This window comes from Xiphophorus maculatus, chromosome 11 (assembly GCF_002775205.1).
Source record: "Xiphophorus maculatus strain JP 163 A chromosome 11, X_maculatus-5.0-male, whole genome shotgun sequence".
Lineage (NCBI taxonomy): Eukaryota > Metazoa > Chordata > Actinopteri > Cyprinodontiformes > Poeciliidae > Xiphophorus > Xiphophorus maculatus.
In genome coordinates, this window is record NC_036453.1 from 25840715 (window position 1) to 25856526 (window position 15812).

Genomic DNA, 15812 nt, shown 5'->3' on the forward strand with positions numbered 1-15812 from the left:
AGAATGAATGAGTGCCGCTTATCTTCACGTGCATGTCGAGTTGCGTTCTAAAATAAATGGGTGGTGGCTTGACCACAAACAGGATAACGTGGGCAGACGTTTTAATCCCGTCCATTAGGCTGCGAGCCTCAGACTGCCGCATGCGAGATGAGCTCTGATAATGACAGTTTTTCCACTGAGCAGACAGATTTTCTTGGATGCAGATTACAAACAGTTGGCAGCAGAGGTCAGACAGTCTGGACAGATTTCACAACGGTGGTAAATACGTGATTTTAATGACGGAAACTGGGTTTCGTTCTGTTATCTTCAAAGGGATTATGGTCGGAAATAGTAAGTGACGCAATGTTGTGATTCTGCTGTAGTTTTAAGTGTAGTTGCTGTTCTTTATGCCACTGCTGAATAAAGCAGTTTTATAGAGGATGTTGTAAAAATTTGTCTAACTCTTGAACTTTCCCATTTTTTTGCCACAAGAAAAATATTTTCTTGGGATTTTACACAAAAACACAAAGTAGCCTACAGTTCTGCCTTTTGAGGAAAAGTTACATCATTTTAAAATTATTTCTACAGACAAAACTGAAAAATGTGGAAAGTATTTTTATTTAGTCCTTCTGGGGCAATACTTTCTAGAAGAACCATTTAGTGCAATTACAACAGTAAAAGGTTTCGTCTCTACCAGCTTTGCACAGCTGGAGTTTGGACCTTCTGACCACAGCTTTAAACTTCGTTCTCAGTCTTGAACACGTCTTTCTGTATTTGCTGTGTGTCGTATGTGGCAAATTACAAATGAGACATTTATTGGCTTTCTTTCAACAATGTTTTTCATTGTGACACTTTCCCAAAAATAGCCAGTTTTGTGGACTTTCCTGTTAACAGTTTCTGTCGTTGAAGATCTCCTCCTGCTGGGTTACCGGGAACGGTGTCATTTTAACCAGGTTTTAACCAGGTTGATGCCCGGATGCTAGTGTAAGTGCTAGATTTCATTTCAGGGCATCGTATAAAAGGGGCTAAATACTGCTTTTTTTTAAAAAGGGATAAGTTGGGGGTGATCATTTATCTTATCGTTTCGTATTTATTGCAATAAATGTCTTATTATGATAATATTTCTGATTTAATGTTGCTACAATAAATCAGAATTATTTATTGTGGCACAATAAATTCAGATTAATAATTTTTTACCCAAAACTTTTCATATTTTGTAGATTTTTAATTTTACAATTTTTTCTAATGTCAAAAAAAAAAAATAGAAATATGATTAAATGCAGGCATGGTGTGCAGCTTAGTGAAACAAATCACTTCTTTATGTGTATACGTTCTTCAACAGTAGTATTTGTCTTTATGGCACAATGTCAGCTGCGTCAGCCATAGAGTTAACTAAAAAAAATAATAATAAATAGGTCTTATCAAAAATATTGTGCTAAAACTTTAAGTCTATATCACCCATTAGCTTGGACAAAAGCTAATAGAAGGTGTGAATGTTCACATAAGTGTGAACATTTTCATACTTTGTGTCAGCCTGGCACTTAAAATCCCAATAACATTCGCGGAAGTTTGTGGTCATAATGTCATAAAGTGTGGCAAAAGGTCAAAGGCGTAAAATACTTTTGCACTGCACAAAGCAGAACTCACAACACAACACTAAACAGATGACATTTTATCTCTCGACGTGAGAAGAAGCAGAACCCGCATCTAGGAGCGTGCATGTTTTCATCACAGTCACAAACTATCATCGCATCGGAGAAGTAACAACATTAACGACGGCTCACTTCCGTTTACAGTCGCTACATCAAATAATTGTGGCAGTAAAATATAATATACAGGACTTCTGACTGATTACTAATACGCATGTAGCTCCAGCGCTGACATGTCGAAATGTGAAAATGGATTACGCTCTCAGCTGGAGCTGCGTTTAACCGGCTGCAGTCCAGATGAGAGGCAGACCTGCTCTTCACTGCTGCCTCCTCTTCCTCGCCGGCCCGGAACGTCTATCCTGTTTTTCTGTGTGAGATGAAAGGAGCGGGTTGCCCTGCATAGAGCTGCTAGGGAGCGTCTCCAGCCGCAATCAAGGCCTTATTAATAGTCTGTCCCTGTCACCAGCTATTTACAAAGATATTAAACCACTTTGTGCTCTGAGTCACTCTCCTGTGACACCAGCGTTCTGTTTCCTGCTGGTCTCCACCTCCTCTGCTCCCCGTTTCTCCTCGGGGGCTCAGTTCAGCTCCATGTTCCTTCATTTCCTCCCTGCCTGTCCCTCATCAGCATCTCTCCCCAGTCTCTCAGTGTCAGCCTCAGTCTCACCCCAGTTAACCAGCTGTACCAGCAAACTGCAGATCTTTTCCAGCACACGGGTTCGTGGGCCGCCTTTGTGACAGATGGCAAATACAGAGGAACAGAAATCTGGTAAGAACGCAGCTGCATCAAGTGTTTAGCTTCAAGTAGGTGGCTCTATAAATGTCAGACAGAGACATCTCACATACTGTTATATATTAAAACAAACCGCCAACGTGTCTTTATTTCTTTGTCTGTCTAAGATTCTTTTACAGTCTCAGGCAGACAAAACTCCATGCTGTTTCTGTATAAATTGAGAATGTATAACTTGCTATAATGGAAAATTAACAATGGAAGCCCCGTTAAATGTTAAAAGCTGAAATTAATGGCTGGTGGAAACTGAAATCTTTAAAAGTTGTAAAATGATGTTAGATCAAGTCATGTTTTTTGTTTTGAACACATGAACAAATGTAGTTTACTTACATCAATGTCATTACTTTCTGCTTGTTATTCTCCCTTGTGGTGAATTTTGACTGAATCCCTAATTTGCAGTCATGTCTAAAGCACTGATCAAAGAGTCAAATAAAGACCTAAAATTTAATCAATCCCAAAACCCAAATCTGTCAAAACAGGAATATGTAACTACATGCGCTAAAACCCAGTGGACCTTCATCCTGTGCAACTCAGGAGAAAATCTAGATATGGGAAAAACAAGTTCATGCACTGATTTCTTCACATTTGGACAAAAGTCACATCCAAATGCTGATGACATTTGTGAAGTCAGAAGATTTTTACATTTGCTGACAAAGTAACAGACAAGATATTAGTGGCTTATGACTCTAAAGTTGCTTAGCGGCTTTGTATTGGTGCCATTTTGCAGTTAAAATAATCAATGTGGGCTACATTTGATCACTTCTAGTCCAAAATCTAGAATACTTAGAAATATCTATCAAACAATGTATGGAATGAAATAACGATTCATATTTCAACAATAAATAAAGCGTTTTTTTGTTTTTGTTTTACAAGTTAAGAATTATCTATATATTCATCGACCTATAGGGTTGAAGCAAGGCGGAACAGGATAAATGTTTATTATTTCATGATTATTTTCTGAATTGACTCAGACAGACGTCCTTATATGCATGAAGCATTCAGCTCAGCAAGCGGCCTTGAGGCTGACAATCCAGCCTCGAACCACAAACCGCACATGAAAAACAGACTCACAATGGACGGCACAGCCAACAATTTGCTGCTTCAAGGTAACGGCTCACAGTTTTCACAAAGCACAGAGCACAAGTCACCTGAGTTAAACATCCTGGTAGCTGCTTTTGACTGGAACAGAGGCCAGCGCCAGTCAAGGACACCCGACACTGGAACAACTAGTTCCCAAAATTTGCAGCTGAAGCCACAAGGAAACTCCAAGGTTTGCTTGTGTCTGTTTAAATAATGTTTACTGACATGGCCTTGTGCAAGCGCTTTCAATAAGCAAAGTTTTATTTACACAACACATTATGCTTTTTCAATATAGCTGGAGACAAAACCATTACCTAGAAACGTCCCTTTGCAAAGTGAAATCCGTCAATAGCTTTCTGCAAAACTGCTGGTTACTGCAGGGACTAAGATGGGGGAAAAAAAAGAGTAATGACATAAAATGTGCTTTGTTTTTTTTTTTTTAATGGAGTCCTTTTTAATGGATAAGAGCTAAACATGCTGGTGAGAACAGCACAGGCTCGTCTGTCTCTTCCCACCATCTGTGACAAATGACCAAATCACTTTCATCAGCTTTAGTCTGTTCCACTTGGCGTGGGCTCAGTGTTTAAGGGACGGATGGACAGTATATTCATGATTAGACGAGACTGGAGTGAGGTCTCCCGGAGGAATCAGCTGGGTACCTCTAATGTATGTGATGGGGGCCCGAGCCACACCCCATTTAAAAAATGACAAACAGAGAGGGATGGAGAGGAGGCGAGGACTAATTTCCTGCGCCCATAAGGAGTGTGAGAAAGCAAGGGTGGACAAAGGATGGAAGAGATGAAAGCGAGGGTGTTCTGTCAGAGCTAGCACATGGTGCAGAAGCACTCAACTTTTCTTTTTTTTTTTTTGTTCCTGGAAACTCAGCAGTCCTGGCCCTTAATTCAGCCAAGCGAGCCAGACTGCTTCCCTGCAGCCCGACTGCCCAAGCTTAACTCCCAGCAGCGCATCGGTTGCCCCCGCCATCTGGGCTGGACTGAAAACACCGATGATATCACCAGAGAGCGGCGTGCGTCTTGAGTCACAGTCGTCGATATCAGCGATGGTCTTTCCAAAACAAAACGCCCCAGCGGAACCTGGACGTCTGTCAATTCTTGAAATCAAACGGAGTTTATTTGCAGGATAGAAGTGTTTCTTGTCCAAGAATAAATCAACAAAGGATTAAGAAATGTGACTGAAAAATAACCCTGAAGCATATTCCCAGCTTGTTCTACGGCACCACGGGGATTTAGCCACCTTTTCAGCTAAAATGAAAAAGTGTGAGTCACAGCACGCTGAGGGGAAAGGTTATCTGAAGACAGCACAGTGAAGGATAATCCTGACCTCAAAGGATGCTAAACGTGCTGAGCATGTCTACTAGCTGTCATTAGAGAGGCAGATGTGAAAACATCCACACAGAACCGCTTCTTAGCTCTTCATTTTTCTACTTTAAAATTCAGCTAAATGAAAAACATTGCAGAATGTGATTTAATGAGGTGGTTCAATGAGACTAAACCAGAATTCCCCAGAGTTTTTGGACATGTCAAACAATTCAAATGCATTAAAGTTGCAGTTTTACCGAACATATTACATGCCATTACTTCAGATGTTACTAAACTTTACTCAATCTCATGCTACAGCATGCAAATGTTCTGTCAGCAACGGTGACTTTCTCATACTGAATGCTTTATGTGGCTCCAGCTGCAGAACAGAACAACCTACTTTTTTTATACCCCTCCAGAGGGTCTTTTTGTGGGCTCTAGTGTCCCTTATATGACAGTAGGCTGACAGGAAAGGGGAAAGGAAAGAGGGGAAGACATGCGGCAAAGATCGCCGGGTCCGGGAGTCGAACCTGCGAGGACTCAAGGCCTCCAAATATGGGTTGCGCTATCCCCTACTACGCCACCGCGGCACGCCCAGAATGACCTATTTTTTGATCAGCTATATTAAAACCACTTTGAAGCACCGACCTTCATTCCCATAGGGTCAGGCGATCATTAAAAAAAAGACGATATCATGGCTAAACATACACTATTTTGCACAGTAGTACACCAGACGGCACATTTTACACCCTTGATCCCAACACACCAGCTATATACAAAGCAGATGGAACCGATGTTACGAAAAGTTTTATGAAGTAAAGAAATAAAGCGCTCATGTAAAAACCAGTTCTAGATCAACAAATATAAGCGGCAAGATAATAAAACAGAGCAGCAGCTTAGGTTCTTCTGTTAGTGAAGCTAGCTAGCTGTTTGTGCTAGCATGAGTTAATATGTTGAAGTTTAAATGTGCTTTTGTCTCTCAAGGTCGTTTCTCAAGGTTTGTTCTGTTGTTCTTGATTGGTTGTTGCAAATAAGGTAGAGACTAGTCTTCTTGTATTAGCTATTTTTGGAGGGCTAACCCTAAAAAAGTGACAGTGAATCATTTAGATTACATTTCAGTGCTAAATGCTTTTGTTCTTTAATCAGGCTTAAAACTCAGCACACCTGTACACAGAACAAGGATGTCGGTTTCTCTATCCAACAAGTGGAGCAAAGGCTTCAACAGATCCGTTTCAAAACGTTTAGCTTGATGCTGCTAGCTTAGCCAAATGATGAATGTTGGATTCACTCCTCCCATTCCGCTAGGGGGCTCTGTAGCTGTTTTGCATTGGTAGCGGAGGGGAGGTGAAACAAGAGAAGAAACTTGCGGCAGGCCAGTAATACACCGAGACTGCCGTTAGCTGAAGCTAACAAGCTGAAGCTACAATAAAATCATATTCTACTGGCGTTCATGAGTGTTGCCCAACGTGGTGAGTTATTAATGCTGTAAGCTGTGGGGAGATGAGTTTTTTGTTATCTGTTCTAAGCGTGAACTTGCTGAATTTGCTAGCGCTAATTAGCCCAATGCTAGCTGTGTTTGCTGCGCTGTGATAGTTGAAGGCCGATGTTTATTATATGACGAAGTGTTCTAAGAATAAACTGCCTTATAACTGGTTAGTCAAGCCTAGCTAATAAATCCGTGTTTAAGTTTGTGTTGATTGAATTCTGCAATACTAAGTATTGATGTTTTGTTTTTTACTTTATTTACAGTTTAACCGGACGGCACGTCCGTGTAAAAGCACTCAGCAATAAAAATAAACAACAACAACGACTATCTTGTGTTCTTTGTAACAATGAATCCAAGCCATTGACAATGCCTTCCAGTACAAAAAAATCCTTATGAAACAAAGACGAGTGAAGCAACCAATTACAAAAGCAGAAAATTCATACCTCCACCAGCTTGACAATGTTGACATGGTCTAGTTTTTTAAGAATGGCAATCTCTTGGTAAACTCTTTCCAAGGGTCCTAAGACTTTAGGCTGCTCTCCTTGGGCTGCCTTGGGTCCTCTTGGGGGAGGGCGACCTGCAGAGCACCACACACTCCGGATTACACACGGTCCAACTTTATTGTCAAACATTTAGTTTACAAATCCTTAAAGCTACAGTATGTAACTTTAAAAAAAAAAAAAACAAACAACAGTTTTACCCATTTGTTAAAACTGACACCATGTCTTGACAGACAGATAATCTGTGAAAAGATCAATCTACTCCACCTGAGCGACTACTGCTGCCTGATCAAAAACAACCAATCAGAGCCAGGAGAGTCTTAGCACTGTCAATCAACCTCTTGTACTCGCTACTACTGTGCTAATGCTGGAAGAACAACTTACCATTACAGAGAAGTCGTTCATCCACTGTCATTAGTGATCTTGCTAACTAACCTAGTGTTCCCAAGGCTAGTTAGCAGCCAAGCCTTGCGCTAGTTAGCAATGGGAGCACTGAGAAGTTAGACGAGCTCAATTTTTTCACATTATCTGTCTCATACCTTACTGTCACAACATAGTGACAGTTTAAACAAATATCTAAAAGATTATTTTTTTTTTTTTTAGAAAAGTTACATACTGCAGATTTAAATGGAACTAACTCACGTGGAAAACCACACTGCTTCATTAACCTCTTCTTGGACAACACCTTCATGGCCTAGGACAGAAAGAAGTCTGATCAAACAGCATGACCACATATCCAGGAATACGTCATAAGCTCTACAAAAACAGAAAAGACAGATGTATAAAAAGCAGCGGAGGGGGGAAAAAAAAGAAGACATTTTTAATTAGATGAAACTGCATAACAAAATCTTTAACTACTAAGGGTGTTCTACTGCGGATTTCAGCCGAGTTGCAGCACAAACCAACATCAAAGTGCAGAACATAAAAATTTTAGGGATATATCTGCTACTCTCCTTTGCAACAGGCCGGAGAAGTCTACAGCCCCTGAATTTTTAATACAAAACCAGCATTTACTGGCTTCCAAAGAGAGCCGTGTGTGAGCGTTTTTCCTAAAAATATATACAAAAATTGATAAAACAGCTGAAAAAGAAAAATGTAATTATTGCAAATCTTTAAGAAAGAAAGAAAAACAACACTGGCACATTCGTCAGCACATGCTGCCATAGTGACTTGGTGATTTTATTGTCAGCTCATCGGAAAGGTGGAACGTGTTCTAATTCGATAACACAAAGCGTGATGCTCAAGGGTCGCTCAGCGGCCTCTGCGGTCGTCATGGCTATGACTGTGCAGAAAGCAGCTTCGGCAGGAAGGCGGCCCCCTCGCCTCTACATGGTTTCCATGGCGCGCCGCCTGCGTTCCTCATGAACATCCTCTTAAAAATAAAACATTGTCCGTCTCAATTCCTGAATCAAATCTGTCTGCACTGGGAGGAGAGGCTCATCATCACCAATATGAGACAGAAGTTTTCCAACAAAAATGCGAAAACATGATTAAATGTAATCTTTCTGTAGCTTAATATCAACCACAGGCTAAGGAGGTAATGTGAGTGGATTTTGGCTTCGATCAAAGCCTGGGAGCAAGTCGAATATGCATGAAGGGTCCAGTGTGATTATCCCATTACTGCCTCATTAAGCAGAAGATGTCTCCATCAATCACATGTGTAGACTAGATTAGGCTAGGCTAGACAAATGAGATACAGAGAAATGAAAGAAGCAATCTTTACTGAGCTAAACAGAACTCCCATGGGGGGGTTGTAAGATGTGTGTATTAATAAAGGCAGAAACTACAGAAGCCCTTTGCTAACAAGATACACAGCTTATTTACTCAGTCAAAATGGAAGTATTCAGTCACTTAGACAGTGCAACTTCTTTGTAAAGGTAATTTATAACCTCACTTGGATGTTGTTTGTAACACCAGGAGTGAACTGTAGATAGCTCTAGTGAATAGCAGCAGCTGAAAAACTCACTTTTCAACTAACTTCAGCTTTTACTGACTAGAAGAAGAGCATCAGCATAATATTGAGCCAGAGTGACCAGTGATGGCAAATTTACCGTCTCATCATGGAGGTTATGTTTTACAGATACAAAGCCAGCTTTTTCTTGTAAAGGCGTGGCATGGTGTTGTGCAATTCAACGGTACAAATGATAACCGGAACCACTGGCGTGTGAATTGCCCCCCTCACATCATCGGCTAACAGCAGAAACCTGAACGCCACAGCTGTTAATTGCTGAGAACTGACAATATTCGCAGGTGTTGACAGACCCAGAAATCTGTTGGGTTTTTTTTGTCCTGTGAGAAAATCACTCACTTTGTTTTAGCTGAACAAATTGCCGTTTCTCAGAAGGACACTCCTAAGCATTTTATAGATTTCTCACAATATCTTATAACTAAATGCCATCGGGGATATAAGAATAAACTTCCATCCTGTTGAATTGGCAACATTTTCCAAGACATCCAGTTTTGACCGATTCTGTTGTTGAGTTTGACAGCCCTTCAACTCAAAGCTCCTTCTCTCAACTAAAATGCTCTATTTGTGCCATTAATTCCCACAGTTGGGTGCTGTTATGCTGCTTAAGAAAAGGGAATGATGAAATTAAAGGAAAGCGACTTTTTTTTTTATTTGTAAGTGAGATTTATAGTTTTCACTTTTTCCCCCCTCGACCTTCTTTTGGAAGCAAAGCAATCCTCAGGAAACGAGTTAAGACGCAATAGTGTGCCTCATCATTTACTTGTCTTAGAGTACAGTTTCTGAAGGCCACAATGTTAGCCTTGTGGTCAAGTTTATACTATATTGTGCATGTTTTTGATCATGCCTGAAAGAAAACGCTGATGTACTGGCCCAAAAGAGATTTACATATTAGTTGCACTAATGTGAAAATCTGGAAAAGCAGACGGAGTAAAATATCACACCAGTTGTACCTGCTTTTGCAGTTGGGGTTTTTTTTCACCCACATATGGAAAATTTCTAAATTCCCTGTAAAATCCAGCTCTCGTCACGACGAGCTGCTGCACGTCTGAGCAGCTCTGTCGTATCGTAATCACAATCAGGAGTCAAAGTTTGTAGAATAAAGATCTTTTTATGCCCTTTGGTTCAGGGCTCGCGCATGCCTTTACATAACCGCTCGGCGGCCGACACTTCTTGCGTGTTTATAAGCTTGAATTTTTATACTGAAAACCGTGAGCTTCCACTGGCTGCAGTTCAAAAGTACTTCTTAAATCCATCCAGAGTTGGCAGCTTAAGAAGACGTAACTCACCGAGAGGCTTTCATTGTTGCTGCTGCACAGGACAGCTTAGCTATGTTAAGGCATCAGACGGCTTACATCTGCAGATCGCTTTGCTTTCCGAGGGAACACATTACCTTGACGGAAATGTCGAAAAATGACCTTGCACTGCTGCCTCGTATGCATTTTATTTTTGTTGTTTTTTTGTTGACTGACCTCAGAGCAGCAGGTGTACAAAGCATAAGTAGCAAGGATATTTGAAGAAAGAAAAAAAAAACATACATACATACATACATACATACATACATATATATATATATATATATATATATATATATATATATATATATATATATATATATATATAAATAAAGATGCACTTCAACTGCCACCAGCTTTTATTTTAGGTTCAATACAAGGGACAGCCAAAGGAAATAAAACTCAATGCTAGGCAACGGGATAAAAAAAGAAGAAAAAAACCCCAAACACAATCGATACCAGCGGTCTTCTGTCAACAACTAAAGGTGAAGGTTTGATGACGACCACAAAGCAAGCGGTCCGTCTACGAAGCCTTTCTGAGACACAAAACCAGACTTACATAATGTTTGTCGTCATCTTCGTTGTAGGCGAGCTTGACCACGCCATAGGAGCCCTACAAAATAACAACAAAAAAACTCATTAAATACGGACCTATACAAAGGGGACATGCAGCAATCGTTCCTTGAGCTCCACATTTCTTTTAAACCCATGAGAGAGACTGCTGATATTTCTAAAGCATCGCGTCAGAGAGCAGACGGTAGCACCGTACTGACAGAATGTTTACAAGGCAGCGCAGCTCATATTCAGAAACCACATTTTTATTCTTTGGCAGCTCAGAATAAGCTCATCCCACACAGACGAACACGCCAACACACACACAAAAGAAACATGTCCTTTTCTGACATGTTTCCTTCTCAAGAAACATGTCAGCATGTTTTTTTAGCAGGTTTGATGCGTTTGAAATTTGCTACAAATTATTTGAAAAATAAATGACCGTCTGAGATATTTCCATCAAAAGCACCAAAACAGATTTCTAGAAGCTTCGAGCATCTAAAAAAAAAAAAAACAACCGCTTGCACTGGCGAGGTCCTGCTTTTATTCGCCGTGATTATGAAGCGTGCTGAAAGCAAATTACATAAATGTCCCTGAAAAAGAAAATGCACAATTTATGTTTGTTAGAAATTACTTAGAGAAATTAATGCAAGCAGTGAGATACTAACAAAATAAATGTCGTGCTTTATTGTGATAGCAGAATAAATGCAACAGTTGGTTGGCTGAAAATTTTATTTCAGCATTAAACTTATGTTGCTTCAATTAGCAGACAATACGCCTCCACAAAAAAAAAAAAAACATAACGCAACACAATCTGAAAGAATCGCCAAAAACTTTTTGAAGGAAGAAACTTGAATAAGATAGATTAAAACCAAATTTAATTTCCCTTTGGGATTATTAAAGATTTTTTTTTATTGAAATGAATTGAAAAGGAGAAAATAAAAAAAACTTGTAAGTTTATATCACGAAAGCACAGCCCTAAAAGTTGGTACAAACTTTTTAAGAACTGAGAAATGCATTCTCTCTGCATTTGAATTTCTTATGAAGTATTAAATATAATGGCAAGAATGAAATGTGTTCTTTTTGTGGCCACTTCGACAAAAACTATTTTCTTTGTACTTTGTGCGACAGACGTCGTTTTTACATGAGGCATCTGACAGACCGTCAGATGTAAACAAAACGTACATTTTTGCAAACAATAAAGTTAGTGTTATGAATCAAAGGCAACTCTAAACTGGCGGGTTTTAGCCTCGATTTAAAGAAACTCATTGTTTCTGAGTCTTTCCCCCACAGATCATACACCCGGTATAAATTTTGAAGTGACCGGGTTATTTTGGGTGTAAAGACTGAAGCTTCAAACTTTAGCTCCGACCCTCTTTCTGTTGCCTGTGACTCATACAACCCTGTTCAGTATGTGGCTTGAAAGGTTTTCCAGGAGAAAAAAAATGAAAAGAAAAAATAATCTGTACACTCACTCTCTTAGGCAGCGATTTTATTGTACGAAATGATTGTATATTGAAAATGTCGGTTTTTAGCTGTATTTAAAGAACAGTCTTTGTGGCGCTTCTTATGTTTTTAAGGGTTGACATTTTTGAAAGAGAAAAAAAACCAACTTCACCTTTCCAATCTCACTCTTCAGTTTATACTGGTTCAGCTGGATACAATCCTGGAAGGATGACAAAAGATGGAGAGTTAATTATTAGTGTTATCATCCTTTGCAGTTATTATTTGCAGCATTTCAACGAAAGGAAAAAAAAAAATATATATACTGTATATATTCATTGGTACAGAGGGAAGGAAAAAAACACACATTCCCTCTGGGTGAGTGTGTCTCCACGTGCCCTGCAAGTCATTTACTTCTGAGACGCAGGAAATGATGCAGTCTGTAGTTTCTGTTTACTGTCTGCAAATCCATTAGGGTGCTACTGCTTAAATGGCTGATTTGCAGCTCCATAGCAACCGCCGTACCAGCACGGAGTCAGCCAGGGCTGCGGCAGCGCAGAGCAGACCACAGCGGGACACAAGGGGAGGAGGAAGAGGGAGGAAGAAGAGGAGGCGAGAGGAAAGGTGAGGGTCTGGTGGTGGTGGTGGTGGGGAGGGAGGATATTTTGTCAAGAGGCTAGTGCTGAGAGTGCAGGACTGCACGGTAATGAGCAGAAAGTGAGCAGGGGATTTCTGACTGAAGAAGGAAGAGGTGGAACTGTAGAGAGACGGGGCTGAAAGCGGCTTTCTGGTTTCAGCCGGGGGCCTAGCCTGGAGCGTTGTTTACAGGATGAAGGATGGAAGGTGAGCGCAGAACTCAAAATACTCATTATTTGGACGTGGAGCCAGCAGGCAGCGTAGCTTGTCTCGTAAGAATGTCAAATTTAGATGGATTACTAATCTGGCTATTACCTTCTTATGCAATTCCGCTCAATTCAAATTTCACTTCACAGCCCAATCTGGGTTTTCTCCCATTCACTTGGATTCCTCTGGTAGAATTTCAACGGGACCGATCAGCGAACAGAAGACGCTATAAAAAACGACGCTTTAGAAATGACGTTTTAGAAATGTAGTTTGATTGTAGTTTTAGCGATGGCAGCAGAGGTGAACCAAGATGGCCGTTTTTGGCCACGTTTCCAAATATTGAGCTAACATTAACAGCTGTTCGGCTCAAGACTTCTCTGTTCGCAGAATGTGGCGCCGAACAAACAGAAATAATGACATGTTGACAACCGTCAACATCCATGTAAATTTTCATACACACACACACACACAAAAAAACATTTAAGGACTTTCAACGACGGTGTCTTTTCATGGCTGCTTTCAAAAACTTTCCAGGACCTTTAACTGTCTCTTTTTTTTTTCAAATTCACAAGCTTTCAAGAATTTAAAGGACTCATGAAACTGTATGTAGTTTGCTATGACTGTATGGCTGCGAATATAGCACAGGAGTGAAAACAGGATATATAAGCACCTTATAACAGCACTGCTTTGATTGGTTGAGGAGAGATGAACAAGAATATAAAAAGTAGGAGAAAAAGGTGGAGGGGAGTTGTAGACATGGTGCTTCACTTAATACTCAGACAAACCATTCAGAAAGCCTCAAGTACATCTGACACATTAAAACGCTTCTCACAAAAATCCAACTCTAGTGCTGGAATGAGTCGCTGGGGATTTTTCCATCTTTTCTTTAATGTCAGACAATCTCTTTAACACTGAAGCCCCACATGACTCACGGGAAGCATGCTTCGCAAGAGCTTTCCACATTTTGTCCCGTTTAAAACAGAAATCCTCCATGTATTTCATTAGGATTTTATGTTATACGCCAACACAAAGTGGTGCTTAATAGTGAATATTAAGGAAACCAATATTCTGTTTTAACACTGTTTAAATATTAAAAGGACTCACTTTTTAGCCCGCCTCTATTCATATGATTTATTTCAGTCTGGAGAGACTCAGGCGGAGAAAAACAGCGATTAAAAGGGTTTATTGACATGAATGAATTAAAGTTCTTTGGTGCTCAGACCCTGGCGGAAGACATTTTGTTGTGAAATGCAATAAGCTTAGATGAGCATTTCCAATGCTGACTAGGAATGTCTTCCTGTACACTGGTGATGGAGGTCGGAGAAAGATGGAGGCCCGGAGAGCCAAGAGCATGGAGATGGAGAAGGTGTGGAGGTGGGTTGAAGAGGTGGGTAATTTTTTTTTTTTTTTCTCCGAAGAGTTTTTGCGGCGCTAGTGGCTCGTATTTTTTTGACAGTAGGCAGACAGGAAGGAGGGTGAGGAGAGGGGGGAAGACATGCGGCAAAGGTCGTCGGGACCGGGAGTCGAACCCGCGACGTCCGCAACGAGGACTAAGGCCTCCAAACGTTGGGCGTGCTAACCCCCTGCGCCACCACAGCACGCCCCGTGTAATTTTAATCTGCTATAAACACAGCGCTTACTCCATGTTGCTCTGATTAAATGTTCAAGAACATTTTAAGGCATGTTTTATGGATTAACGATGTGCCCGATTGTGCTAATGTGCAGACTTTCTGCAGCCGGTTGTACCAGCCCTGCTGTTGGAGCTTCAAAAAATATGACAAAAAGATGAATCTGTGTTTGACGTTTAAGTCTAGTGAGAGTAAAACTATTTCTTCCTTGGTCAGAATGAAATAAAAACTGAAGCACTGTCACATCTGGAGCGGGAAGCAGATTTATCACCGTTTAAATCAATGCTTGCTGTACAAACGCAACAACCTCGCCTTCTATCGCCTTGTGTATGGATTGGTGCTATACTGTAAAAAAAAATCTGTAAAAATGCCTGTTTGTTTAGTAAACAGTGGATTCGTCATATTAGTGAATCTACAGCTGGATTTCTTCTTTTGTTGTGACAATGTCACGGGGTGACTTAAGTGGCTCAGACCTCTTAATTTGTTTCCGGTCTGTCTTGTGCTCTCACAGCCATAACCACGTTCGGCACATTACAGTCTATCTGTTCCCGCAGCCCTGGATTAATCTCCTATTTCCTCTGGATTATCTTAATCCCAACTTTAATCCACTGAACAGCAAAGTTATTGTGTTTGAATTTGAACCCAGTTCCCTTTGTGGCAGGAAATGATGTGTAGACCGTGTTTACAAAGCTGGGTAAAAAAAAAAAAAAGAAATCAGCAGTTAGGTAAGAGGTGTTAGCATCTTTCTTCAGATGGCATTATCTAAAGATTTCTTCTGTTTTTAAGAAGAGCTGAGACACAGGCAAATCATTTAGACCTTCTCTTACAACAAATAAAAACATTAAGCACCTTTTTAAAGCTATTAAGCTAACCACATATTCCCCTCAGGTTCCAAGAAAAAAAAATGGCGTAATCGCTGTTTGCGCAGACAGGAAGTGTTGTCGCCTTCCTCTGTAAAGTGTCATTTTTGCAAATCCAGTGAGAGAACTAAAATATAACCCGGTCCTTCATAAAGTCTTAGTAAGAGGAGGACGGGAACGAACACGATGACAGCTCTGCTCATCTGTGGCAGCAGTCTGTTAAATTCAGAGGGCTTCCACATCCCGGCAGATCTTATGCATTTTTAATGCTCACGCCGAATTGAAAAATGCAAGGGGATGATGGATATGCAGGAGACTCCTAGTGCCAGATGATACCCCTTCTACATTACACGTGTAACCAGCTACTACTCTCCATATGCTACACATGATATATCCCGCTGCCAAACACTTGAATAAACAGC

The 15812-nt window shown here is 40.5% G+C and overlaps 1 protein-coding gene across 2 annotated transcripts in view; it reads right to left on the reverse strand.

Annotated features, from left to right (window-relative positions):
* Positions 1 to 15812, reverse strand: part of camkk1 (calcium/calmodulin dependent protein kinase kinase 1) — a 64960-nt gene that overhangs the window by 21294 nt on the left and 27854 nt on the right. For both annotated transcript variants that reach the window (XM_023342605.1, XM_023342604.1), the window contains exons 3-6: positions 12235 to 12282; positions 10624 to 10677; positions 7446 to 7497; positions 6747 to 6880 (exon numbers count right to left, since the gene is read on the reverse strand). In XM_023342605.1, the coding sequence (XP_023198373.1) occupies positions 6747 to 6880; positions 7446 to 7497; positions 10624 to 10677; positions 12235 to 12282 (288 nt within the window). The remainder of the gene's footprint in view (positions 1 to 6746; positions 6881 to 7445; positions 7498 to 10623; positions 10678 to 12234; positions 12283 to 15812) is intronic.